Raw genomic sequence first — 25,744 nt, 5'->3', positions numbered from 1 at the left:
CAACTCGGAAATAATCTGAAACGTATTACAAAAATAAATCAATCGAAAATAAAAAGTGTCCAGGTCTAGAGATAAAACTTTACAAATACAGAAGGTACAGAAATGAAAAACAAAATTCAATTAATATTATTTGAATAAAAACTTATATTTAAAATAGATGTTAATAGTAAATTTAATAAAATTACCTGTACTTTGATATTTATTATCGTTACTCGATGTACAACTTCTACTGTTATTGTTCAAAATGTTTGAAATATGTATTATAATTATCTAAGGAAAATATACTTGATGGTATGGCTATATAAAAATTTAATTCCTAAAGACTAGTCCACAAGATTTTGAGTTTAAAATGAGAGTGCATCAAAACAACAAGGTAAACAACGTATAAAGATTATTTTTGGAAACCTAAAAGTGGCTTACAATATCGTACAACTGTTTGTGATAAAGCTTTAGATCAGTCGGAAATTGGATAGCATGAAAAGGAGCCGTATAAAAATTACAAGTACAGATTTATGAATGTTTATCTTGAATGCGCCTCGAATTAAATGTTCGTCAACATGACGAGACAATAGCCTAACGAGTTAATAAAGGGCGCCGTGGTACTGAGAGATTAACTGCATTGTTTATAATCTACAGTAAAATATAAATAAAATAATCGGTGCATGTATAATGCTGTACAAATTCTGTATTACTAAAACTATTGCATTTTTAATATATTGGCTTTAATCTATAGAATACGTTAATACTGCTTGATAGATGCAGTAACTTTAGTTCTAAAACTATTGCTGTATTGTTCCTGCATCTAGGTCTATTACTAAATTTGTAAAATTTGGAATAACCACTGGGACTAAATTTTCATGTGATGATAATGTGATGCTTTTTATTCTAGTTTCTTTTTAAGTAAAAACACACACAAAATATTTAAATATAAATTGATCTTTAAAAAAAATAAAATTTTTAACTCAAGCTGTGCTGAAAAAATATTAAAGCTAAAAATGTGCATTTTCACGTTAAACCCGTGGCTAGGAGTTGTACAGCAATCGCGTGTGTAGTTGCGTCCGCCTGACCTCAGACAACAACCTCTCCGAGCCAACCCACACACCAAATAACTTATTATTTACACATTATGTAATATTCTATAAAGTACATCCTAAGACTATGACTATAATAAAACGATTTGTCGCTTAACCATATTATTATGACAGATAATTTCTCTTATTTACAACAATTTTCTATACAGTACTTATTAAAATAACTAAAAAAAAGTAACATTGTACTCATAACTTTGCTACCCTTCATTCGAATGTACTAATGTCATAAAATCTAATTTTCCATTAAATATGTACAAATATGCTATGTTAGTCGAGACTTAACTGATCACGAGTCAAGAAAATAAGAACAAATGAGGAACAAATATACTACCACTAACCATACATTTACCCCGGTTCGGGTTAACACATATCACATCAAAGTAAGTGTAGACATATTAGGTATACACTCAAGCCATTACAAATGTTTTAACCAACACAGATAATTAATAAAACAGTACAACTTAAAAATATTTACACAATGTATAAAACTTATCACAAAATAAGAAATATTTAAAGTATGTAAAATCAATGAAACACACTATCCAACAATTTTAAACACTGGGTAGATTCAAAACGAGATCATAACAAGATTCAAGTTGAAAACTTTTGTGTCCATTGCTCTAGTGGCACTACAAATGTCAAGAGGTGGGAATATACGATATGTGATTTGGACATATTGTCTAATACATGTACATAGAAAATTGTGCTCGACCCAGTATTTCAATCTGCACCTTTACATTCCATAAAAAGATTCAGAGTTAAGTTTGTTACAAATGTTGCTATAAAACATTCTTTTGTCATATATTAACATCGACTACTTTTTCTAAAATTATCTCTATTTCAGTAATGTACTTACGTTATAATTATGCTATGCAGTAATTAAGCCGAAACATAGAGTTGTGTTTTCGCTTAGTTATCTTTTTACATTAAAAACACTATAATCAAGGTAGCTTACACGTCATAACAGTGTATATTTCATACACCACACTTGGCCTCTTTACGACCAGCATAATTGACTCAACCATATTTATCGTGTACGAGTTGTTCAATTCAAATATTTACGGCATTTTTTGGCTCCACAAGTGCAGGGTATCTTGACTTCTTCAAAGGGAAACTTATAATCATAGGTCAGTTCCTCGCCAATAGTGATCCGCCGAAGAGCAAATATCAATATATGTTTGTGGCCATGAATATCAACGACGCGGGAATAACAGTTGGGCTAAAACAGAAAAAAAAAAACATTTATTACCTAATACGAAAATGTGAATTTTTTTTTTTTTTAAATGCAACCAATATATCTTAACTGTTGAATTGCCATCTACAATAAACTTAGTGTGTAAAGGATTTTTTTCAATTTAAGGCTCAAAAACTAAATTACTAAATTAAAAGCTTACATCACATGAATGGTTGATGAATCTCGCAGCATTTCCTTTAAGTGTGGCATCGACGACTAGGTTGTCATCAATGCGGAACATGTAACAACCACCGACGCCGCGACGCCCACTCATTGCCTCGTATTTCTTCTCTCGCTGGTCTGCTAGTACCGCTCGAATCACCTCACCAGCATATTCGATTACCATATCACCTAAAATAATAACAGTTAAACAAAATCCAAAGGGAAAAATTATAGCAGGCAAATTCTGTATTGCGAGTATAGTGACTACATTACAGCCATTTGATAAATCAGCATTTAACTATACCTTCTTCAATGTCTCTTTTACAAAACAGTCCACGTCCGTGAATGTGTGATCTGTACACGCCGACAGATACTTTCGAAGTTTCTTTCAACTGCCTAAATCTCATAGCTGGCGGTAACGTCGCCAGTCGTCTGAAATAAATTAATCTATAAACATATTTTTTTTTACAATTCCTATCTTGATATAAAAACTTGTACTCAAAATAACAAGTCTAATCCTTAAAGGTTATTTTAAATTTACCTTGAAATAGTACTTTCTCCTTCTTGTCCACCAAAAGGCGGAGGTTCTTCTCTAAATGGGGAAGCCATCCAACTAAACATATCATGGTTTTGCTTTCTTGCGATTGGTCCCGTTCGTGCACTTCCCCAGGGACTCTCCTTGAATCCTTCGCTTAGATCTAGATCATTATCCCAACTGTTAAGTAAGCGGCCTTGGCGTATCTTGTATTTTGTACAACGGTTTGCCTGTAACGATAAATAATTTAAGAAAATAACTGATTGAAACTTACTGAAATACACTGATTAAGATTTACAAAAAAAAATACTTACACCGGGTAGTTGTTCAATTAGGTATCTCAAAGCATTGTTATTCAATCCGAGTAAATGAGCCCCTGACGGAGAAGACGGCAAGTTATATTGAATTAGTGGCAGCCCCGATTGTTTTCTCGCACCTTGAACTGCTTCTATAACTTTGGCCCAAAGGTCAGTTAAGGATGAAGAAGAGTAATTAAAACCATCTTCTGATGACACTTCGTATATGAGCTTAGGGCCGTCATCTTTAGGTGGTTCAGGAGTATGCTTAGGTTGTGATAACTTGTTTTCTTGGCCTTTATAAATTTTGTTTTGTTTCTTTGTCACAATAATATCCGTGTCAGGTTTTTTATCAAGTAATGGACGTTTTAACATTTTGGAAGCAGCTATTTTCGATGTTATGGCTGTCTTGTTAGTATCTTTTTCGATCAAAATCTTTGGAGGTTCAGGTTCAACATCTAAGCTGGGCAGAGATGTCATTTTGGGAATAGTCTCCACAGGGCCAGTGACTCGTGACACTGGAACTGGAACTGACGTGGAAGCGGAACTAGTGTTAGGTTGTTGCAATTGATTGGACAATTGTAGAGCACGCGTCGCGTCTCTATCTTCTTTTTCTCTCTTAGCCTTTTCCAATTCCATCATTCTTTTTGATTCTTCGATTGCTTTTTCAAGATCACTATCAACATTTTCATCTTTTATGTTCAAATCTGGCATATCGTTGCTAACAACCCTTTGTTTTGGGACTGCAGGACTTTTGGAGCCTGTAGTTTTAGTAGACTTACTTTGTCCATCTCTGTGTAATGGCAAAACTCTATTCATTGGTCGCATAGACATAGGATTTACAACATTAGTCGGTATTCCTGATTGTTGAGTAGGCGGTGCCTTTGGTAGAGTTATACTTGAACTGTTTTGTGTTGGTAAGTTAATCGTATTATTCTGTACCGGTATACAAATCATATTATTATTACTATTTTGATTTTGTAATAAATTAGAATTCGTTTGTAAAGGAAAATTTAAATCAGCAGCAGCTTTTGAAGCAATCTTCGGATCGACAAGATTGTTTTGCACCGTAATGTTGACGGTATTATTACTAGAATTAACATTTATATTCATAGGCGCGCTATTTGGTATTGCTTGGAACGGAACATTTATCATAGTGCTGCTTTCACTCTTTTGTTGATATGTCAAAGGATCAGTAATGTTAGCAACGTTATTGTTACTATTATTTGTAACAACGCGAATATTATGTTGTTGAGGAATATGTGAACTGATATTATTTTCATGATTTGAATTGTTTATTCTGTTTCTTTCAGGAAGGTTGATTACTCTATTTGTATTTGGAGGGTTCATTTGCATAAATCCTATTTGGTTACTCACAGATATAGTGTGGTTTGGTTTAGGTTCATTGCTAACTATATTAGATTTAGCACAATCGCTGCTAGGTAAGTTTGTCATTGGAATATTCGGATTTGGTGGTGGTCCCATTACATTTTTTCCTCGAACTGAATCCTGCCCAAATTTGGATTGGTCGTTCACTACCATATTATTCCTATTTATCTGGTTTTCTATACTTGTCATAGGTGTTTGCGTAGCGTTGTTTGAATTTAAGCTACAACTACTGTTTATATTTATTTGTGAATTACTGGGTACTTGACCACCCATAATCTGGTTTTGGTTACTATTTGTATGTGTCTGTGAATTATTAATCATCATGTGAGAAGAATTGCCAGGCATAAGATTGGTCACATTATGTTCAACAGAATTATTGCAACTCATTAGCATATCATGTCCTGACATATTGTTTTGGTTGTTTGTCCCATACATAGAGTTATTGTTCACATTGTTCATCATCATATTATTTGTAATATTAGCGTTATTCATGTTCATGCCGTGCATCATATTTGAAGTATTTCCCATATTCATATTGTTATTTGAATTTAAATTTGCGCACATATCAAATGATTGATTATTAGTGAACTGATTACTTGTGTTTGAGCAGCTGCCACTGCACGAATTTTGTATTTCATTTTTAATATCAGGGATATTAGGCATATGCATCAAAGAATTGTTTATAGATTGATGGTTAGAGCTAGATATTTGCATAGTATTATTTAGATTATTATGCATATTCATATTGTTCATTGAATTAATGTTGTTCATTTGATGTTGCATTAGATTGTTATGATCCATTGAATTTCTGTTATTTTGCATTTGGTTCATTGTATTTAGATTCTGCATTCCAATAGAGCTATTATCATGTCTGTTGCTATGTATATTCGACATAGCGGAAGTATTATCTAATTGATTTCCGAGGCCCATGTTAACATTGTTACTTGACATATGATGCATATGCATACCGTTATCCATCTGTTGCCTGTTGTGCATTTGATTTGACACATGTTGATGCATTCCTAATAGATTATTGTCGATATGCGGACGATTATTTTGCAATTGCATCATATTAGACATTTGATGTTGATGATGATGAACAATATTATCCATTTGTCTATTTTGTTGCATTGACATTTGTTGGTTCATATGCATATTGTTGTCCATTTGAGCTCTATTGTTATTGCTGGTAACGTGATGATTCATTTGCTGCATTGAGTGCATTTGCTGGTTATGTAGAGACTCCATAGATCTATTATTCGCATGGATTTGATGATTAGATCCATTCATAGCATGTGACTGCATATTATCGATAATCATTCTGTTATTCTGCATATTACTCATGTTAGATAAAGACTGATTCAAGTGCATATGATTTAAGTCTCCAAGATCATTACGGTTTGAAGGATGATTATTCGCCATATTATGCATGTTTATGTTCTGATTTATCATGTTACTATTATCGGGTGTACTTCGATTAGAAAGTATATTATTTTGATTATGATTTTGTTGATTACTAATAAGATTATCATGAAATTGTCTATTAGAAGTTCCTTGATTTAATTGCTGCAATTGATTGCTATTTTCAACGTGACGACTATGTTGGATCTGCCCATTCATTATATGTATTTGATTTGACGATAGTTGATTATTTTCGTGTGACATCATTTGCATATTGCCATGTGTCAAATTTGATGTATTTAAAGCGCCATTAGCCATCTCGTGTTGTTGATTATTTTCACTAGAAACTGACATGTTTACTCTATTGTTTACAATTTCTTGACATGACATATTTACATTTTGCATGGAAGTATTTACAGAATTCATAAATTGAACCTGGCCATGCGAAGAACTGTTAGAAATTGAGCACATTTGATTATTATTAGGCATAGTTATTGAATTTTGATTATTTTGCATCTGTGGACGTATCATATTAGGTGGTATAATGCTAATCGATGGTGAATTGCTCATATTTCCTGCCACTTGACAACTGCTTAACTTGTGAATATTTATTTGATTTTGCATGTCATTGTTTTGTTTATTATCATTTGATCCCATACTTTGGAAACTTTTTTCATTTTGAGCATGCTGTTGTGAATGTGATGACATTAATTCTTGTGAGAAATTTAAATGTCCACCTTCTGCCTTTGAGAGAGCATTAATTTTACTCAGTTTTAACGTTGTATCAGCATCAAAATTGCTATTCATAGATGAAGGTGTATAAATATTACCAGCAGTTATTTGTATCATATTGTTAGAAGAGGAGTGCGCTGAGTGGTGGCTGGCATTAATGTTGGATTCGAATTGATGAGAATGGATAGTATTCGTCATTGAATTCCCAGCATTATTCATTGAAAGTAGACAATTTTGATTTTCTTTTCCAATTTCATTATGCGACATCTGTCTCGCGCCAACAATATTATTTTGAATATTCATCGTGTGATTTTGCGTAGAGTTAGTCTTCATGGCAATATTATGCAGTTCTAGCTTATTTTCAGGTTGCCTCCAAGGTGTCGGTGACTTAATACTTTGTGTCACACTTATAGTAGGTAAACTATTACAGTTTGAACTTTCATGTAAATTGCCGCTTATTTCTATTACATGTGAATTTTCTATCTTCATTAAGTTATTTTTATTTGTTGGTGCTATTGAACTTGAAACAATCGGCTGCGATAAAGGTAAGGATTGCATTGAAAAAGAATTGACTGTGTTGGGAACAGACTGAGAAATAGCCATTAAAGGTTGTCCTGTTGATGCCACAAGTGTCACATTTGGCGACATAGAAACATTGTTTGGTTTAGAAAAATTGATTTTTTGAAGATTTTGCGATGTATTGGATAAAGTCATAGTATGTATTTGTGACGTTATTGGATTTAAATTTGCTTTCCCGTTTAAAATTGCTTGTGATCCAATACTAAGAGGAGAAGAACTCATTTGAATTACTTTTGGAGTTTGCCGGCTATTATTAGACTGTTTATCCGGCAATGGCTGCAATGTAATATTAGGTACCGAAGTTTTAACATTTTTCAAAGTAGGAGGTGATGACTGTACCGAATGTGCTGTAACAACATTAGGGCCTTGATTAGATGATTGAGACACCACTGTATCACCTACGTTGTTAACTACAACATATCCTGTAGGAACTTCCACTATTGGTTCTATTTTGCTTGCTTGGAACACTTGTGTCGTTGTTGCAGAAAAACTACTATTTTGCGCAAGTACACCTTGCATAGCTGTCGACACAAATTGTTGTGATGACATAACCGTATTTTGAACAATCGTTTCTAAGCCATAGTACACTGGTTGAGTTGTCGTTAAATACATGCAACCTGATGGATCTGTAACCATTTCTAAAGTCGGTGTCGATCCCAATAGTACCTGATCATTGCAAAATTGAGGTAATATGGTTCCTTGAGGAAGAATTGTTGTTCCTGGACCTGAAGATATTAAAGTGTTGCCTTGAGATGATAATGCGTTTGGTATTATAGTTGTTTGTCCGTTACCTATTCCACTTTGTGGTACTACTGTCGCCCCTGCTGTTTGCAGGGTACTGTTCGGTATAAGGGTAGCAGTTTGTGATGTTAAATTACCGGATGTCAGTCCTTGAATAGTTCCTTGTGGGATTATAGTAGTGCCATTCTGCGTATGGATTGCTTGCGGTAATATAGTTGGACCATTTGGGCCCTGCGACAATATACCTTGAGTTTGAATTGCTCCCTGAGGTAATATTGTGGCACCTTGTTGTAATGTTTGCGGTAGAATACCGACATTTCCTTGCGGTAGTAGAACTGGTATTCCGCCACTTGGTACAGCAACTAAGCCACCAGATTCTGTCTGTTGTATTTGGAAAGTTTGAGGTACAAGACCACTTTGAGAAATAAATTGTGTTGGACCAGTTTTAAAATCTCCTTGTGGTGCAATAGTTGCAATATACTGCATATTTTGATTCTGTTGTTGTGATAAAGCTTCAACATATGCTGACATAATATTCTGATTAGCTACAGGCTGTACAATAATGGAAGGCTGGCCAGTTTGGTTATTAGTTTGCAACTGTATAACAGTATTTCCCGGTCCAAGAGGACTTTGATTAATTGTTGTAAAAGTTTTTTCGAGCTTTGTTTGTCTTTTAATAGTAGTAGGTTTAGGCATTGGCCTTCCCCTGCCTCGGTTTGTAGCTTGAAATATAGGCTTTGGTTGCACTTGAGTTGGCTGTTTCTTAGGTGACTTTTGCGGAGTATTTGGTAGTATTATTTGTTGTTTTTGAGAACTAGGCGAAGTAAGTCTTTGGGCAGTCATGGCGGGTACAACAATAGTTGGGTTACCTTGAATTTGTGGCCGGATCATTGGTTGTATGTTTTGAATAATGGAAGCGTTTGGCATTCCTTGTATTGAATTGACAGGTAGAGTTATAGAAGTTGCACTAGCCATATTTGGGAAATTTGCAACTTGATTTTTACCTTGAATTAGAGGTGTTAGATTTCCTGATTGATTTGTTGGTATGGTTAATACTTGATTAGAATTAGATGTTAAAACTTGAATTCCACCTGATCCTGATAATAAATGAGTCATATCGGTATTTCCTTGAAGTTGCTGTAAGTTTGTATTGCCTGTTCCTGGCTTTACGCAAATATTATAGGGAAGGAGTCCTGGTTGTGTTATTATTTGTTGCGTCATAATTTTTTGTCCTCCAGCTGAACTAGTTTTGGGAGGTAAAAGCATCTGTGGTGTTACAACAATTTGAGGTGATGATAAGACTTGTTGATTTGCTGACACTTGTACATTGGTTGTTTTACTCTGGTCAAAAATAACTGTTCCTGATTTCATTTGTTCAGTTATTGTCATAGTCATTTCATTAGTTGGACCTGGTGAAGGTGTTTCAACGATTGTGCCGTTTATTGTGATTTGGCGTGTATTGATTGAAGTCCTTCTTGCAGAAATGCCTTCCGCCTTTACAGTATTTTCAGTACCACTAACAACTCCTGCATGTATTATCATAGGTTGTGCAAATGCTCCCTGAAAAGCATTTTGCAAAGTTGTCAAAGTTCTATTTTCTGGAGACTTAGGATTTTCACTTTCACTTTCACTTGTGGACATCATATCACAAGAAGGCATATGTCTGTCGTATGATTCTTTATTTCTGTATGTGCATTGACATCTATCACATCTAACTAATTGCTCCATTTGTCCTGACGCGGAAGTGTCATCTAGAGGTCGCATAACTAATTCTGGTTGGCCACTTATTGAATTACCAGCTATAGTAACAGTATATGTGCTTTCAGAACCACTGGCTCTATACAAAAATTGATTTGTTTGGCTTTTTAATGTATTCTCAATTCCAGAATGATTATCTTCCGCTCCATCAAGTTGTTGAATAGGTGAAAAGTCATCTTGAGGACTACCTGGTCGTGAACTGCAATTACTCTCCGACCCTGACCAGTCGGCAGCTCCATCCAACTGTGAAATTGGACTGCATTGTATCTTCGTATAAAAGTCAATAACATCTGTGTAATAACCTTCAGATTTGTCATTTTTACTATCTGTACTATTTTCTTCTTTTTGTTTAGGAGAAGTGGTACAATAATTAATCCCTGAAGTATGCGGTGTTTCATGACAATCGTTTGACCCAGTAGTTGTCTCTACCTTTGGTTTTTTATCATTGCTTCGATCTATTTCCTTAATTGTCTCTAAAGAATTTTCAAAAACTCTCTGAATTGGACTAAGCTTACCAGTAACAGTTGATGATTTTCCCATTTTACATCTTTTTATTGTCGACGACAGTAAACTTGTATCAAATTTATTATTCCAAGTTAAACTAGTAGACCTTTGTTGGCCTCGCCCTGTGGTTAATGTCTTTAGACTATGATTTTGCAACAACATCTCCGATTTACTCCTCTTTAATTCCTTATTGCTCGATTCTAAGCGCGCATTAAAGAATTCATCAATAAAATCACTAGATCGTGAATCGGACTTATCATCTGACTGACTTATTACGCCAATAAATTCATTTTTAAGATCCATTGCAACAAGATCTTCGTACGACATCAACTTTGGAAATATATCTTGCATAGATATACCATCTAAGAGATCATGATTTAGATCTTCAAAAATTGCATCTTTCACTTCAGGAGGTAGAAGATCAGCTGTATTTTGAGGTTCTTCTTCATCTTGTTCTTGTTTACAAACATTATCCAATAAATATTCAACAACTTGTTTTACTGCCAAGTCTTCTAAAGTAACTGTATTTCCAAACTTAATCGGTGATTTGTCATGTTTAAACATGAGAACACTTTTACTTGTCCCAGTTTCTAAGCTTTCATGCCATGCTCCTATTTCGGCCATGACACGATCTACGACTTGAACATCCATGCTATGGTCAACAGTAATATTGACACCAAAATCAAATCCTGGCATTGGTTCAGCCAGTATTAACTTCGTCTTTATAGTATATCTTACAATTTTAGACGGTTTTTTACATGACCAGAATAGTCGACTGCAGGAAAAATCAACAGGCATTAAAAAATCTTCATAATCTGATACTGATGGGACTATCTTTCCTAGACTATGTACGGTCAATGATCCCATTAGAAATTGTACTTTATTGATTTCGCTGTATCTTTTCTTTTTCTTATCAAGCTCCACATATACTGGTCTTGTTAATTCAAAATCTGCATCTTTTTGTAGACTTTTTTTTGGCACATCTTTTCCATGAGTAGGACAAAAGACTCTTTTATCATCCATAAATGCGCAACTCGCTTTTCGTGCGCAAGCGTAATGATAAGTTTCACTACAATTTTTAGCACAACATCCTACACTTGCTCCTTTTATTTCACACTCGGCGCATTTTATCATTTTCCCTCTAGATATAGCAGAATGCACATTTTGAAGAGAACCATCAATTTCTTCAAATACTTCTGCAGACCACAAAGCACAGTTAGCGTGAATCCAATCATTTTGTCCACAATATAACAGTCGTCCCTCCATAAAAGGCAAACCATCACCAGTTGTTTTGCACAATATACAAATTCTAGAATCAACCATAGAATAAAATTCAAGAAGTTTTTCTTCTTCTTTTTCTCCATTAGATTCCAGTTTTGGCACAATTTGGTCAACTGGCCGACCAACACGAACAGTTGCTTTAATGCCCTTAGTATCACACATTTCCATGTCTTTTAATGAATCTGAGTCTTCCTGTTCTCCTTCAACTTCTAAATTAGGTTGTAAGCAATTATGTTCACAATCAAACCATGGAAATGTCTCTGAAAACAAATCTTTGTAGATAGTTTTCAGATCTACACTTGCTGTTCTTTCGATTACATCTTTCATGTCATGGTTAAAATCTTTTAAAGAAATGTATTCATCACTGTTAACTCTCTTTTTTATATCCAATAGAGATGGTGAAATCAGCCTATTTAAATCATCAAGTGCTGTGTCATCCATTGGTACATTGGAATGTCTTATAATAGCTGGACTCAAGTCTTGTTCACTTCGAGCTTGTGAAAAATCTTTAGAAGGCTCATCATCATCTGATATTGGCTCATATTTTTCATTATGTAATGTTGTTGGTAGCATAGTTGTTGCTTTTTCTGTCTTATTTTGGGGAGGGTAATTTTCATGAACCTCCACACAAGAGGTGTTAAACTCAGCTTTATTACTGTAGAGGCCAGTGGAAAAACATATCTCTTTATTTTGCATCAAAGGTTCTTGAAGATTAACAACTTTATGGGAAGTATGAGGAATATCCTCCTTTTCCATTTCAACATCAGACAACAGTGATGAGCAATGCCATATTTGAGAAGTGATAGAATCTTCACTTTTATTTTGTCCGAAATTGTTATTTCGCCGTCCTCTTGACGTGTTTCTGTAGACTTTAGTTTCTGATGTATTCTTCATAGATTCATCACCACTATCAAAATGAAGTTTTCTTATAGCCTGTGGAGACATAAGTCGGTATGGCTTGTTGGGCACTGGTGTATTTTTATGAGGTGTCAGTTTTAGTAGAGCACAAGCCTTTTTATTTTTCGCTAGTAATTTGAGAAGGTGTAAGAGCCTTCCTTTAAGGTGTTCTGTAAGCATTTTTCTCCATGGTGGATCAGTAGGCATACACTTACAACAAATGTATTCAATAGATGGTGGTAAAGCAGACAGGAGTTGATAACCCTCACCAGATAAGCCTTCACAACTAGCATGGACCCACCTTCCACACCAGCCACATTCCATCATCTGTAATAAGATATATAATGATATCAATAAAAATAACTTATTGTAATAATTTAACAAAACAACAACAAAAATACTGAAATACATACCTTACTATCAAAATCATTGTCCCTATAACAAGCCTGACACAGAGGACAGTAATTTCCTTTTTGACGGAGTTTAAAACAGGGTCTGCAGAAAGGCAGGCTTCCTACAAACTTATTAACACGGCTGCTATCGCAACTCTTGCACTTTAAGCATGAACTGCAGATCTGAAATTTTAAAAATCATACTATTAAAATCAATAGAAAAAAAAATTAATACTATTTAGACTTTTTACTTTTTTTTAATAATATATTCAATATTTCACATTTTCAACATTGTTTTTTATTTACGAACTATTTTCGCGTTAGTTAAAAACTTTGAAATATTTTTTCTATCATCTTTCATCTAATATAATGTAATTCATCAAAGTATAATGTTCATATTTACAAACTTACTAAAATGTACAAATTTTTATTAGAAAACTATTTTACCTGAGGCCAATCGCTTCGGTGATCTGGCGGAGCAGCGGGCAGACAGGCCGCATGATAGGGTCTAGCACATGTGCGGCAACGAAGCCTGGCTGCAGGGCGCGCACAAGCTGCACACCACACACACCGCGCACATGTCCAGTCGCCGCCGCCACCTGCCTCCTCTGCGCACCATACATGGTACCATTCACAGCAACTCCCACATACAAGCATCTGAAAGAACATATACAATGTTTTTACATTTATGTATATAAATATCTTTGTTGGTCTAGTGGTTAGTTAAATAGTATAATGAAATAACAGATGACTAAATATTAAAAAATAAAAACAATAATGTTACCTTTTCTTTCCCTGCACTTCCACACAAAAAGCAAAGCTTTGCTAAAGTAAATGGGATAGTGCCTATAAGCCCAAAACCAGAGTTGCAAACTTCGTCAGGATCGTAGCTCTCCCAAAAGTCAACACAGATTAATTCTGGTCTATTTTGGCCACATTTCTGAACGCGGCCACGCACCTATAAGACAATAAAAAAATCTTAGATTGCTCTCAAACAAAAAAAATATAATTATATAACAAATTTTTATTTGAGTTACATTGGTAATATTTGTAAGAGGTTTCAATGTTGTTTTCCTCGGAACGAGATCCATGACAGTTTCATCTTCACTAGAATCAATTCTACTCAGTGCTTTTGTCAAAACTGTTGAATCTATCTTTCTCTTCTTAGATTCTGTTAGTGGGTCTGAATCACTTTCCTTTACAATTATAGCTTCTGGGACTATTTGCATTGGTCTGTTCTCAGTGTCCAATTCAGAGTCACAGCTGGAAATATCTGGAGTAACTCTTTCCTTGTCATCAATGAGCATTGAATTGCCATCATCATCAGATTGCAGTGGTTTGTCTTGCTTTTCTTTCCCCTCAAGAGTAGGAAATGTTGCAATTGGTTGTCCTAACACAATTGATGCACTCCTGCACACATGTTTAACTCTAGGACCTTTAAGTTCCATTTTTTGCCTCTTAGGATCTTCACTCTGCTTAGATTCACCTTTATCTTTCTTCCGAACTTTCACCCTAGTTATGCGACGCTTTCTATTAGCACTGAATTCTTCATTAGACTCATCATTTTCTTGAATTTCTTTTTGTGGCTTAGATTCCTTCTGTAACATTTATTAATACATTTAAAGAATATTAATTGATAATGTAATATTCCCTTTTTTTTTTTAAATAAAATAGCTTACCTCAACCTTGTCAATTTCGTCAATTTTTTTGCTTGTTTTAATGGCAAAGATATTAGTGTCATTTTCTGTTGCCAATGCACTAAATGGTGCTTGAGTAGTAGCTGTATTACTGGACCCTATTCTCAGAGGATGTGCTTGTGTCAAGGGTCCGGAAGGTTTTGACCCACTTCGCATGTATGGAGGCAACATAGCTGTTAAAGTGGCTCGGATGTGTGGGGGCACTTGGAAAGCCTTTAAACATAATTTGAGCCAACAAGCCGGACAACGTGACTTGTTTGTACATTTAAGTAATTTCCACTGTTGTGATCGAACTACTGGGGGAACATGACAGTTACCTAAAAAATATATTAATCAATAAAACATATTTTTTTATAATAACATAATTTTCTAATATAATAATTATTCATTACCTTCACCCCTGACACAATGTGTAACCACTGGTTGTGTTCGTAAAACCATTTTGTCTTTCTTTAGTAGCTTTGAAATAAATTTTCTGCAAGACTCGCATGAGTATATGCCAAATTTTCTTGCTTGGCGTACAAATCTGTAGAATCTGACTGCCCCACAAACACCGCAAGTAACAGTTGCAGGTGGATTATTAGCTAAAAAAAAGATATTTTTACAAGAAGTGTTTAATGAAGTATTATTGATTCAGATAATCATTATGAGTATAGACAAAAAGGTAAGATTCTCTTTGTATAGCTATGATTATGATAAATCTGTGTAAAAAAAAAAGTTATGCGCAAATTAAAACATGAACTTGATCATTATGATTTTTTTCACATAGTATACTTGAATCAACTGATGCTTAAACAGATTTAAATAAGAAAAACTTACATGATACTGTTGATAGAGCTGAGAATGGGCCATCAAGTCCAGTTGTAGATGGTGCTGGGGTAGTTAACTGTAATCTTGCTTCTCTAATAATAACTTTACCACTCAATAACTGTGAAGCTGATGTCTTATCTTTTTCCGGACTAGTAGGAGGCTGTCTTTCTCCTTCTTCTCCGCTACCTTCAAGGCTGTCACTCTCCCAACTCTCTTCAGACTCTGAACCAGTACTGCTTGTTGAACTACTAGCATCTGAAATGTCCATGAGCTTTCTCATGGCATGCCCTGATCTGTCCTCTTTATTTGGCTCAGGGGACTTCAACTTCTCTAAACTTTCAACATTAGAATTTTCATCTTGTGAGATTTCCGTCTCTTTTGCTTCTCTTTCGCATGAGAAGAAGTCTCGTACTGGTTTCCTTGAGCTAGTGTTACTGAGATTAGAAAATGAGTTTGTTGTTTTGTCTTTGAACAGACTTGATGTTAATAAGGGCTTATCTCTAGTTTTCTCATTGTCATTAGATTTTTCAGATTCTTCTTCTTCAGGAGTATCTTCATCATCATGTAGATTGTTAAATACTAGCCTTTTTAATTTTGGCTTCTTTAAGACTTTTCCTGTTGATAAACTACTTGCAACTAATGTATGTTCATCACCTTCAATAAATCTTTTATTAGGCTTAATTACTCTTGATGAGTGACTACTCCTTACAGGTAAGACAAATTTGGTGGAATTAATGCTATCCCTCTCAATTGGTGATATATTCCTTGGTGGAGGTGAAGTACTACGACTGTCACTAAACTGTGAAAATTTATTTATAGGTTTAGATAGAGGGTTCAAATTTCTCCTCAGATATCCTTCTTGATGTTCTAACGATGATTTTGAACTTAAATCTGTCAACTTAGCTGGCTTTAATATACTATTAAATGTGGAGTACTCGGTCTGTTTAAGTGATGATTTCTTTTTAATAATAGACACGAGTGGGGCATGGTGTTTTATTGGAACCTTTTTAAGTGGCAAAAACAAATCCTCACAACTTTCTACAGTTCCAAATGTCACTGTTTTCTTCACTGGTTTAACCTTTTCATTTTTAGGTAACTCCATTTTATTTTGTGATCTTGTACGAACAGGTGATTTTGCCAAATCAGTATTATCTTGGGGATCTTGATTATTTTTAACAATATTATTTGTTACATTATTTTCATTAGCCGAACTTGCCTCATTCTCACCACTATTTTCTTTCTTCTCTTCTTCCTGAAATATTAACATATTTATGATAAAGGACCTTTATTTATAGGATAGCAATGATTTTATTTAAAGTTTCTACGAAGAGATTTTGTTATTAAGACAAATCTCTACCTCAAAGACAAATATGTTAGTTTATAAAAAATCTATAATTATTTCAAGTTTAAATTAAATTGTAAGCAAATATCATGGATTTATTTTCCATTTTATCTGGGAAATATGAAAAAAATACAAAAATTACGTGTATGTTGTGGTATAATGTTGTACACTTTCTTGCTCAATTAGTTATCTCAATTTAGAATACACAATGTTAAAAAAAAGAAAATTGTAATAAAAGAATACAGAAATTACCAAGTATGTCTGTGGAAATAGAGCTTTATACTTCAAAAACAACAGAATATTAAGTATGTGTACATGTTGTATATTATGACATGACAAATTATGATATGACATTGAGATGAGAGAGACATGTAATTTCACAATTATTATAATTAATTATGGATTCAGAACTAATAGTTAAAATAAACGACAGATCTGTCAATGCCATATGAAATTTCACAATAAAGACTTTCTTTGTCATTTGTTTACAAAAAAAAGTGTAATTTAATAATAAATAATGAAGTGTTGGTAACAGTTCAAAGACCTTATGTCTATAAGTCTTAATAAATCCATTATTGCTACATTAAATGTATTGAATCACAATGTTATGTATAATAAATCTCTACCAAACCATTAGCTCTACCATACTCAAAAGTTAGGTTATAATTAAAGTGCAAGTTAAAATATTGTTAGATTTAGTTAGAATCCTTAGTTTTATGTTTATTTTGTTGAATTTAACTTGATTGTCTTTGTTGACATCGTATAATGAACAGAAACCAGAATGTCAAAATACGTTCTTGTATTGGCACCATAATACGCTTGGCGCTTCATTTATGCTTGTACTTATTACGTAAACATAACATATCCCAAAAACATTTTCTATTTTATGTAACTTTCTTCCACTAACAAAAATGTCACGGAATACGCTTTACCTCTTTCTCTCCAGCAAAATCGTTGGCAGCCGAGCCTCGACTGGCTGAATGATTTTCTGGTGCAGTTTCATGATAGACGGCCCCCGAAAGGACACTGATACGCTTTCTATTCTGGAATTTTAGCGGTTTACCGGGGAACCTAGACCTTCCCATTTTGATATGCACATAAACGAAGGACACTTAGTGCGTTCCCAGCGGTCGCGAGGAAACTGGCGCGCATGCTCCGGCCCGCGCGCTCCGCAACGCCATTCCACTCATTTATGCAATGTGTACGACAAATTACGACGCAGTTCTCATCACATGTACAATCAAACATAAACACAAATAGCGCCCTTCACATAATTTAACAAGATAGACACTTTACACAGTTTTTGCAAAAGACGACATCATCCATCATTTTAATGGTACACTGATCGTTAACACTGTAAGCCGTCGTAACGCTTCCATTCAACGTAGCGTCAACGATAAAACAAAAGAGAATGTAGAAATGTACTCGTTTCTATCACACGACACATCGGTAACAGTATCTATGTTTTGTTCCATTTGTTAAAACACAACCAAATTATTGAAATGAATCGCTTGTAATTTGACAAAGATGGCTGTGCGACGCGCTATAACAATAGCGAACACGAGTGATTAACGAGACGAGGCGCGCGAGGCCGCGGTGTGAACGACACCTGGCTCTCGGAGGCCAGTTATGGATTTTGAACCAATCGCGACGTTAATTCGGACCGGTATGAAAACAAACATGTCCGATGTCGTTCGCTACGTCTTGCTCTATATGGTAACTATCTGCATAGACGCGTCACTTCACTCACTCTTCGCAGTTTTTTATCAATAAAAATGTAATGTTTTCATCTATCTGCGCGATTGCTCTACGGTCATTATTTATGATCGCTTTGAATGTCCATTAATTGTAAAGCACAATAACAACATTTCCTCATTTTAATATGATTTTGTGGTAACTTCATTACGTTTTATTTATTTTGGATCAAAATATAGTGCTCTACATGTAACGAAATCAAATAATTTGTTTAACTTTGTATTACTTTCAGCCTTCAAGGTCGATAAATCAAGTATACCTACTGAATTTATTTTTTGATGTGTGATGTTGATTTAGAACATTTTCCTAGTTAAAAACTTACATTTGTGATATTATTAAGACATTTGTTCGTTTTTTTTTAACTATGTATGTATTTATTTATTATTTTTAACATGTTTGTATATAGTTCTTGTTTTAAATTAATAATGTAATTCATTATAAGTACTGTTGCTTTGTAATTGACTTATAGCTAACATGTTTGCATTACATTTTATTTATAAGAATAAATTCTCAATCAATCTTTCATTTTATTTGGTCCATATATTCCTTTATAAAATATTTTGGTTTATACAAAATGTTTCATATGGTGAAATAATTTTTTAAGCATAATGGATAAAAATCCATACCCCTAAACATATTGTACCTATAGTAGCTACCCGCACCCTACTTATAATGTACCCCTAAACTCTACCGGTCGATCATGCGTAAAGGGCGGAGAAGGGATGCAAAAAGGGAAGAGCATCGGTCCTTAAACGCTACCTATAACTATACTTATATATACACATCATATACGTGATATAAATATCCTTTAGAAGAATGAAATAACTTGTAAAAGCGCTATGTTTTATTTAATACTGACCTCTAGCGTGAGTTATGAGAACAAAAAGTTCTGTACTGAAACACTTCCTGAAATACATAGAGAAACGGCTGTATGTCCTCGTGAGATATGATTTCGATCGAAGTGAAATTGTCCGCACTCACTTTTCTTAATAATTTTCACTTAAAGTTAATAACTTATCAGTTTTGATCACTTACACTTAACAGAACAATGTTACCTTTATTTAGTAAACAAGATTTAAAGTGTAAATATTGTGATAGGAGTAATATTTACATCACTTTCGTTGCACTGGTGTTGGTGCGTGAAACTGTAGTAGCGAGACTGGCGGTGAGGCGGCGCGCATGCCGCAAGGGACACGGTGTAAATATAAAAATGGACAAACTCCCCTTCTGGGGGCTCACCCTGATGAATCACAGTAATTTACAAAACTCTTTCGCACTATATGATGGTTTTGAAACAAATTAGATTTAAAAACTCGAAGAACCAACTTTACATTTAGACAGACATGAAGTGTACAGTTTAAATTTAAGCGGTATAGAATTATAAAGTTAACTTCCGTGTACTTAACAAAATATTGATCGACGCGACTCCCGCCGCCTGTGGACATTTTTCACTGAGACCGATTTAAGGAAGCAGGATAATCGCTGTAGATCAGCCGCTTACTATTCGAATTGTGTCCAAATGTATGACAGACCCATATAGCAGGTAGTAATTTTTTGTGTTATTTGGGTTCTGCTTGCTAGAGTAGGTAAAAAATAATGATTCATACCTAAACTACGTTACAATATATTAAAAATATTTTCTTATGTATGTTTTACTGAATAGAAAATATATCATAGCATTCTCAATAGTAACTTCTATCAATTAGTTAACACGTAAATTATTTATAAGATTAAACTCAGAACTTTATATTTAATTAAAAAGAAAAAAAAACATTCTAAATAAACAAAATGGTTATTTAATATTACTTAAGAGTGTAGAGACATGCAGTCTTTACACTCTTAAATAATTTATAAAATTAAATTTTTAGTATGATAATTATTGTAAAGATATTATTTCTTTTGCACATAATATGATAGGAATATTATTAATTTAGAAACATAAAAATATTTCATTTAGTTTTAATTTATAAAGTAGAGTCACAAGTGTAACTCTCTCTTTTACATCATTTTATTAATATTTAAAATTGATCGATGCTATTAACGATGTGTTAATTGATAGCATAATTGGTAATTAATTACGGTAACAATAAGAAAAACCATTTATTAACGCATTTACGACAAAAAAGTATGCGAAAAGGTATTGAGAAATTTTGTTTTTGAATTTGAGAAAATAAAGACTTCATTTGTTTAAAAGACAAACACATTAAGAGCGAATTAATTTATTTATAGCCTTATTTTGCTATAAATGATTTTTTTGTATTGTTAATGTTTTATTTTTAGTACCTAAGCTTAGAATATGTTGTCATTTTGACCTCTATAAATTGGCAAGGGCAACTTGATAACTGGTTAGGCGATAATATTTGTCGAATTCATCAAAGTATTATCGAATAATTAAACATATACATATGTATACCGTCTAAAGAAAACATTCCCTGATAGGATTGGATTCAATCAAATAATTAAGAATAAAATATTAATCTCCTCATTACACTGATTGATTAATGATTAAAAAAGGAAATAAGAATTTTTAGAAACTAATTTCGTATTCCTAACTTGCATGTTTGAATAACGCTGATTATTTGAAAAAAAATTTGTCCCATTAATGTCTATACTTTATTGATATAACAGGGTATTTTAAAAAATATTGTGCTGATGCTTATCATGATGCTGTCTCCAATCCAAGCCAATCTAAGAGAGACCAACCAACTACGCAGGGCGTATTATGCTATAACTCCGCAGACATTCCCATAACCTGATGAGACGGCAAATCCGACACGATCAGAAAGAGTTCAAGGTCAGGGCCATCTGCTTTAGGTGATTTCTGAGGAACGGGACTGTACAGTTACTGAGATTTATTGTCGATAGGAATACCGCAAAACCTTTTATCGCCTCTACCTAGGGTTGGAACCTAAGACCTTGAGATATGCGGCCTTATGCCTCCCCAGCCACTAAGCCAACTAAGTAGGCTAAATTAAAAATATTTTTACAACATTTTTTTCTTTAGCCCGCCTATCATCTACTAACACATTGTACTCAATAACAGACTGACAGTTTTGTATGAAATTTTTCTCTTAAAATACCTAAACATGTTCTTATATTTTAAAATATATTAAAGTTTTTTTTTAAAGTTATACTCACTCCTAAACACTCGAAACCAGGCTTAAAATTCTCATGTTGTCAGTTGGTATTGGTAAAAAGAAAAATATATGTCTGCATAGAGAATATTTTAATCAATGTAAGCATTTGTGTTTACTTTATTCGTGTTATTAACTACCTAAATTATATTTATTCCTGTATTTATTCATTTGGTTCGAGTATCCGTATTGATAAAATGCAAACTGTGCCATATTTAAATCTTTCGCTGTTGGAATTTAGCACGTCGCATTTCATTAACTACCTATTTGTGATGATTGGACTCAAAGGAAAAAGATTCAAACACGAATGAAAACGAATTCGAAAATTATGTTCTATGTAAGTCTGATAATTGATTAAGTATACTTTTCTTGTAGCTTCTTTTTGAAATAGAAAAATATTCTCTGATACAATGATAGAATAAATATTAAAGAAACTAAAATTAATATTTATTAGATACATATAGATAGATTAGTTCAGTGACCTCAATTTTGTTGTTGTCTTTCTGAGTTATTTAACTATGGTCCAATTCAGTATAGAGTACACAAACAGAATCGTTATATTTACTGTGTTTACTTTTTATAATGTCCAAAGTGAACAATCATTAATCACTCTATATTGCCACTTGGCATTTGGCATGCATAAACGAATAGAAAATATTAAAAAATATTATAACTTTTTCAACAGAAAATACAGATGTATAAACAAAAAAATATTTTTTAGAATAACTTTGTTATGTTATTACATATAAGTTGTTGTTTTTTTAAATATTTTTTTATGTTTGCAACAATAACAGCTCACTTTGAAGACCTGAAACAATTTCAAAATAAAATAAGTATGCTTTATTTTTATTAAAGATTTGCGGTTTTAAAAGAATGCAATAAATTACATAATTATAATGTACAATTGTGTATGGACAATTACCTACTTCAAAGAGCCATAACCATAGACACGAATTAGACGTGAAGTTTTGGCGCCATTTCTTCCCTGATATATTTTATTATTTTGGCATTTTTGATTTTTGTCGTTAATCGTTAAACGGCATTTGCTATTCATATTTAAGAAGTTTGTATTTCGTTTATTACGTCTCACACAATTCTCGATTGATTTGAGATATTATATTCCCATCGATTCCTATGATACTTAAAAGATTTTGCTAAAATTTAAGTGCACATAAAAGCTTTTCACTATTAACTAAAACCACCATGCCTGGAAACAAAGATTTAAGGACACTTTTAAAATTCACACGCCTTACTGATAATGCATTCGCGCCTGTAAAAGGCTCAGATCGTGCAGCAGGATTTGATTTGAAAAGGTAATTATGTGTTTCAATTATGATGAATAAATTACATTTCAATATGTTATGAACAAATACGCACATACCAAAACTAACGTTTTATTCAAGAAATTGACATGTAGTTAAGCTAGCTAGTTAGCAATTATTATATAAATTTCATATACTGTATCCCTACCTATCTGTATAATTGTAATGTATGATATCAGTATTTTCTATAGAGACAAAATCTGCAAATAATTTAACCAGTTACTTAGTGTCGTACAAAATATATTGATACTAATAATTTATAAAATATGTTTATATAATTAAATATTATAACTTTGCAGGGGTTAAGATTTTCATATTAGTAACAATTAAGATATTATAAAATATATTAATACTTAGTAATAGGGCTTTTTGTTCGCCCCTGTGGGTACCAGCCAAGTACCACAGGTATTCGATATTCTGGTACATGACAGCAATAATTTTTGGACTTTTTGTTTGTCATTCATTTGTCAGTCCACCTACCTATACTATCACTATAGGCTATTTGACTGGTTTTAAAATCTATTTTATATTATTTAGTAAAGGTAAGGTGTAAGGAACCCAGTAAAAGTAGATTTTTTTATTTCTAGTGCATATTTGCAGAAAATTATCATATTAAAAGTTCCATATTTAAATAGCAAGCGAAAATGTTACTTGGACAAAATGTTGCTGCAATAGGCTCTGTGACGTCACTTGCCTGTATTTTAATCTGCCATACATATAGTAGGCAAGCAAGGTTAACAAGCAAGTGACTTCATCATAAGCCCAGCCAATTAGGAGCGTTTTGTGTTAAGAGACAAACTTTTAAAAAATCCACAAATAAAATTTGGATTTTTTAATAAATTGATTATTATTTTCAACTTTAGTTAATAAATAACCATTTTTAAACTCATATGTACTGATTACAATAAATGGCACCTTATTTTTCACATTGTCAAATAGCCTATTATCACATAAATTTGTTGTATTCCAAGGTATAACAATATATACCTTGAATATATATAATTAAAATAACTATATACTTTATAATGATATGCAATGAAACAATAAAACAAAAGAACTAAGAAATTGCCAAATTCTTTTTCATGTTTAAAGAAATATTTATGTACTACTAAAACTAATGTATTATAAGAATTAAAATTTATGACAAATAAAATTGAGTAAGGTTATATGAGTTTATTTATCACCTCTTTTTTATTAAAACAATGATAGTTAATGTAAGTTATCTATCAGGGGCAGAAATATGCTGTTGTATATTTAACTGATTTTAAATTATATGTAATATTTTCAAATGAAACCCGTTAACCCTGAAAACTTAAATTAATCTTTTCACTTTTTCAGTGCTTATGATTACAAAGTACCAGCAAAGGGCAAAGAATTAGTAAAAACAGATTTACAAATTGAATTGCCCACTGGTTGTTATGGACGAGTAGCCCCGAGATCTGGCTTAGCTGTTAAAAACTTCATTGATGTTGGAGGTGAGTCTAATATCAATAATTTGTATGCATTAACTTTATAGGTGTCAGTGTTCAGTTTGCTTACCTTCTGTACCTTGCCAAAACAATTAACACTTTAATTAAAGTAAAATGGCAATAAGTACTTTAAATAATAATAAAATAACACCATTTGTCTTCTATCTAGAGCTAGATTTTTTTTTTAATTTTTCTATAATTCATGCAGGATTGTACAAAATTATCAGACTTAAAAGCTCAACCATATTTTATTTATTTGGCAAACAGTACTTTATTACAACTTTAATTGAATAAATGTGTTTTTTATTAAAGATATATAATAATATTTTTTTACTTGTAGCTGGTGTTATAGATGAAGACTACAGAGGAAATGTTGGTGTAGTGTTATTTAATCACTCTGATGAAGACTTTGTTGTTAAAAAAGGCGATAGAATAGCTCAGCTTATATGTGAAGTTATTTTTCATCCTGATTTGCTAGAAGTGGAAAACTTAACTGAAACAAAGAGGGCAGCTGGTGGATTTGGCTCTACAGGAACCCAATAAAATAAAACATGTATATTTTAAGAAATATGTAATTAAGTTTATTTTCTGGATAAATAATTCTAAAAATATCTTTGTACTATATGTGTATGTCTAATTATTACTCCCTTCAAATTTATCTAATACACTTGAAAGAACAATTTTATCCTGAGTTGTTATTGGTGTATTAGTAGGCTGTGGTTCTTTTCTCATAAGAAATGGTTTCAAAAATTTTTTCAGTTTATTATCAGTTTGTATACCAAAATCAGATTCTGCTTTTTCTACTCTCTTTTCAAGCAATTCTATATTATTTTGTAATTTTGAAACTATTTCACTTAAAGTTGCTATTTTTTTTGACAGTGTCGTCACTTCATTTCGGTATTTGCATATATCTTCAGTGATAGCTATACTGCAATCCTTATTTTTTAACTTTATCATTTGTAGAACACTAGTTAACTCTTCAAGCCTGGTTATCATATTATCAATCACATTTTGCACTGTTTGAAAACCACTGGACAGATCTAATTTTAAATATTCAGCGTAGTCTTTCACAGCATTGTTTAACATTTTAACAAATTAAACACCGAAGTCAGGATATAAATATTCTAGACAACTCGCTACTTTATCTAGAACATCTGTCACTAGTTTTGACAATCCATGAAAAGTCAAAGGAAACAAGTTAATAATTTTTAGAAATATTTCCA

The 25,744-nt window shown here is 33.0% G+C and overlaps 2 protein-coding genes across 2 annotated transcripts; one reads left to right on the top strand and one right to left on the bottom strand.

Moving 5' to 3' along the window:
• Nucleotides 1-114: 114 nt before the first annotated feature.
• On the bottom strand, nt 115-18,558 carry LOC124538696 (histone-lysine N-methyltransferase trithorax). The gene is made up of 13 exons (XM_047115836.1): nt 17,774-18,558; nt 15,509-16,751; nt 15,082-15,273; nt 14,672-15,006; nt 14,030-14,590; nt 13,777-13,950; nt 13,440-13,649; nt 13,014-13,175; nt 3,337-12,927; nt 3,029-3,252; nt 2,792-2,919; nt 2,486-2,676; nt 115-2,310 (listed from the first exon to the last, which is right to left on the bottom strand). Exons 1-13 carry the CDS (start codon nt 17,924-17,926, stop codon nt 2,137-2,139), a joined length of 13,338 nt encoding a protein of 4,445 aa, XP_046971792.1. The 5' UTR covers nt 17,927-18,558; the 3' UTR covers nt 115-2,136.
• Nucleotides 18,559-22,686: 4,128 nt separating this feature from the next.
• On the top strand, nt 22,687-25,206 carry LOC124539015 (deoxyuridine 5'-triphosphate nucleotidohydrolase). Its single transcript, XM_047116317.1, has 3 exons — nt 22,687-23,043; nt 24,391-24,527; nt 24,862-25,206. Exons 1-3 carry the CDS (start codon nt 22,934-22,936, stop codon nt 25,062-25,064), a joined length of 450 nt encoding a protein of 149 aa, XP_046972273.1. The 5' UTR covers nt 22,687-22,933; the 3' UTR covers nt 25,065-25,206.
• Nucleotides 25,207-25,744: the final 538 nt, after the last annotated feature.

The sequence above is a fragment of the Vanessa cardui genome, chromosome 21 (genome assembly GCF_905220365.1).
Source record: "Vanessa cardui chromosome 21, ilVanCard2.1, whole genome shotgun sequence".
NCBI lineage: Eukaryota > Metazoa > Arthropoda > Insecta > Lepidoptera > Nymphalidae > Vanessa > Vanessa cardui.
This window is presented reverse-complemented; position numbering and strand designations above follow the sequence as displayed.

Coding starts and splice junctions, on each gene's coding strand:
- LOC124538696 (XM_047115836.1), bottom strand. CDS start 17,926: ATGGGAAGGTCTAGGTTCCCCGGTAAACCGCTAAAATTCCAGAATAGA. Junction 12,928..13,013: donor ACAATGATTTTGATAGTAAG/GTATGTATTTCA, acceptor ATCTTATTACAG/ATGATGGAATGTGGCTGGTG. Junction 3,253..3,336: donor TAATTGAACAACTACCCGGT/GTAAGTATTTTT, acceptor TTATCGTTACAG/GCAAACCGTTGTACAAAATA.
- LOC124539015 (XM_047116317.1), top strand. CDS start 22,934: ATGCCTGGAAACAAAGATTTAAGGACACTTTTAAAATTCACACGCCTT. Junction 23,044..24,390: donor GCAGGATTTGATTTGAAAAG/GTAATTATGTGT, acceptor TCACTTTTTCAG/TGCTTATGATTACAAAGTAC. Junction 24,528..24,861: donor AAACTTCATTGATGTTGGAG/GTGAGTCTAATA, acceptor TTTTACTTGTAG/CTGGTGTTATAGATGAAGAC.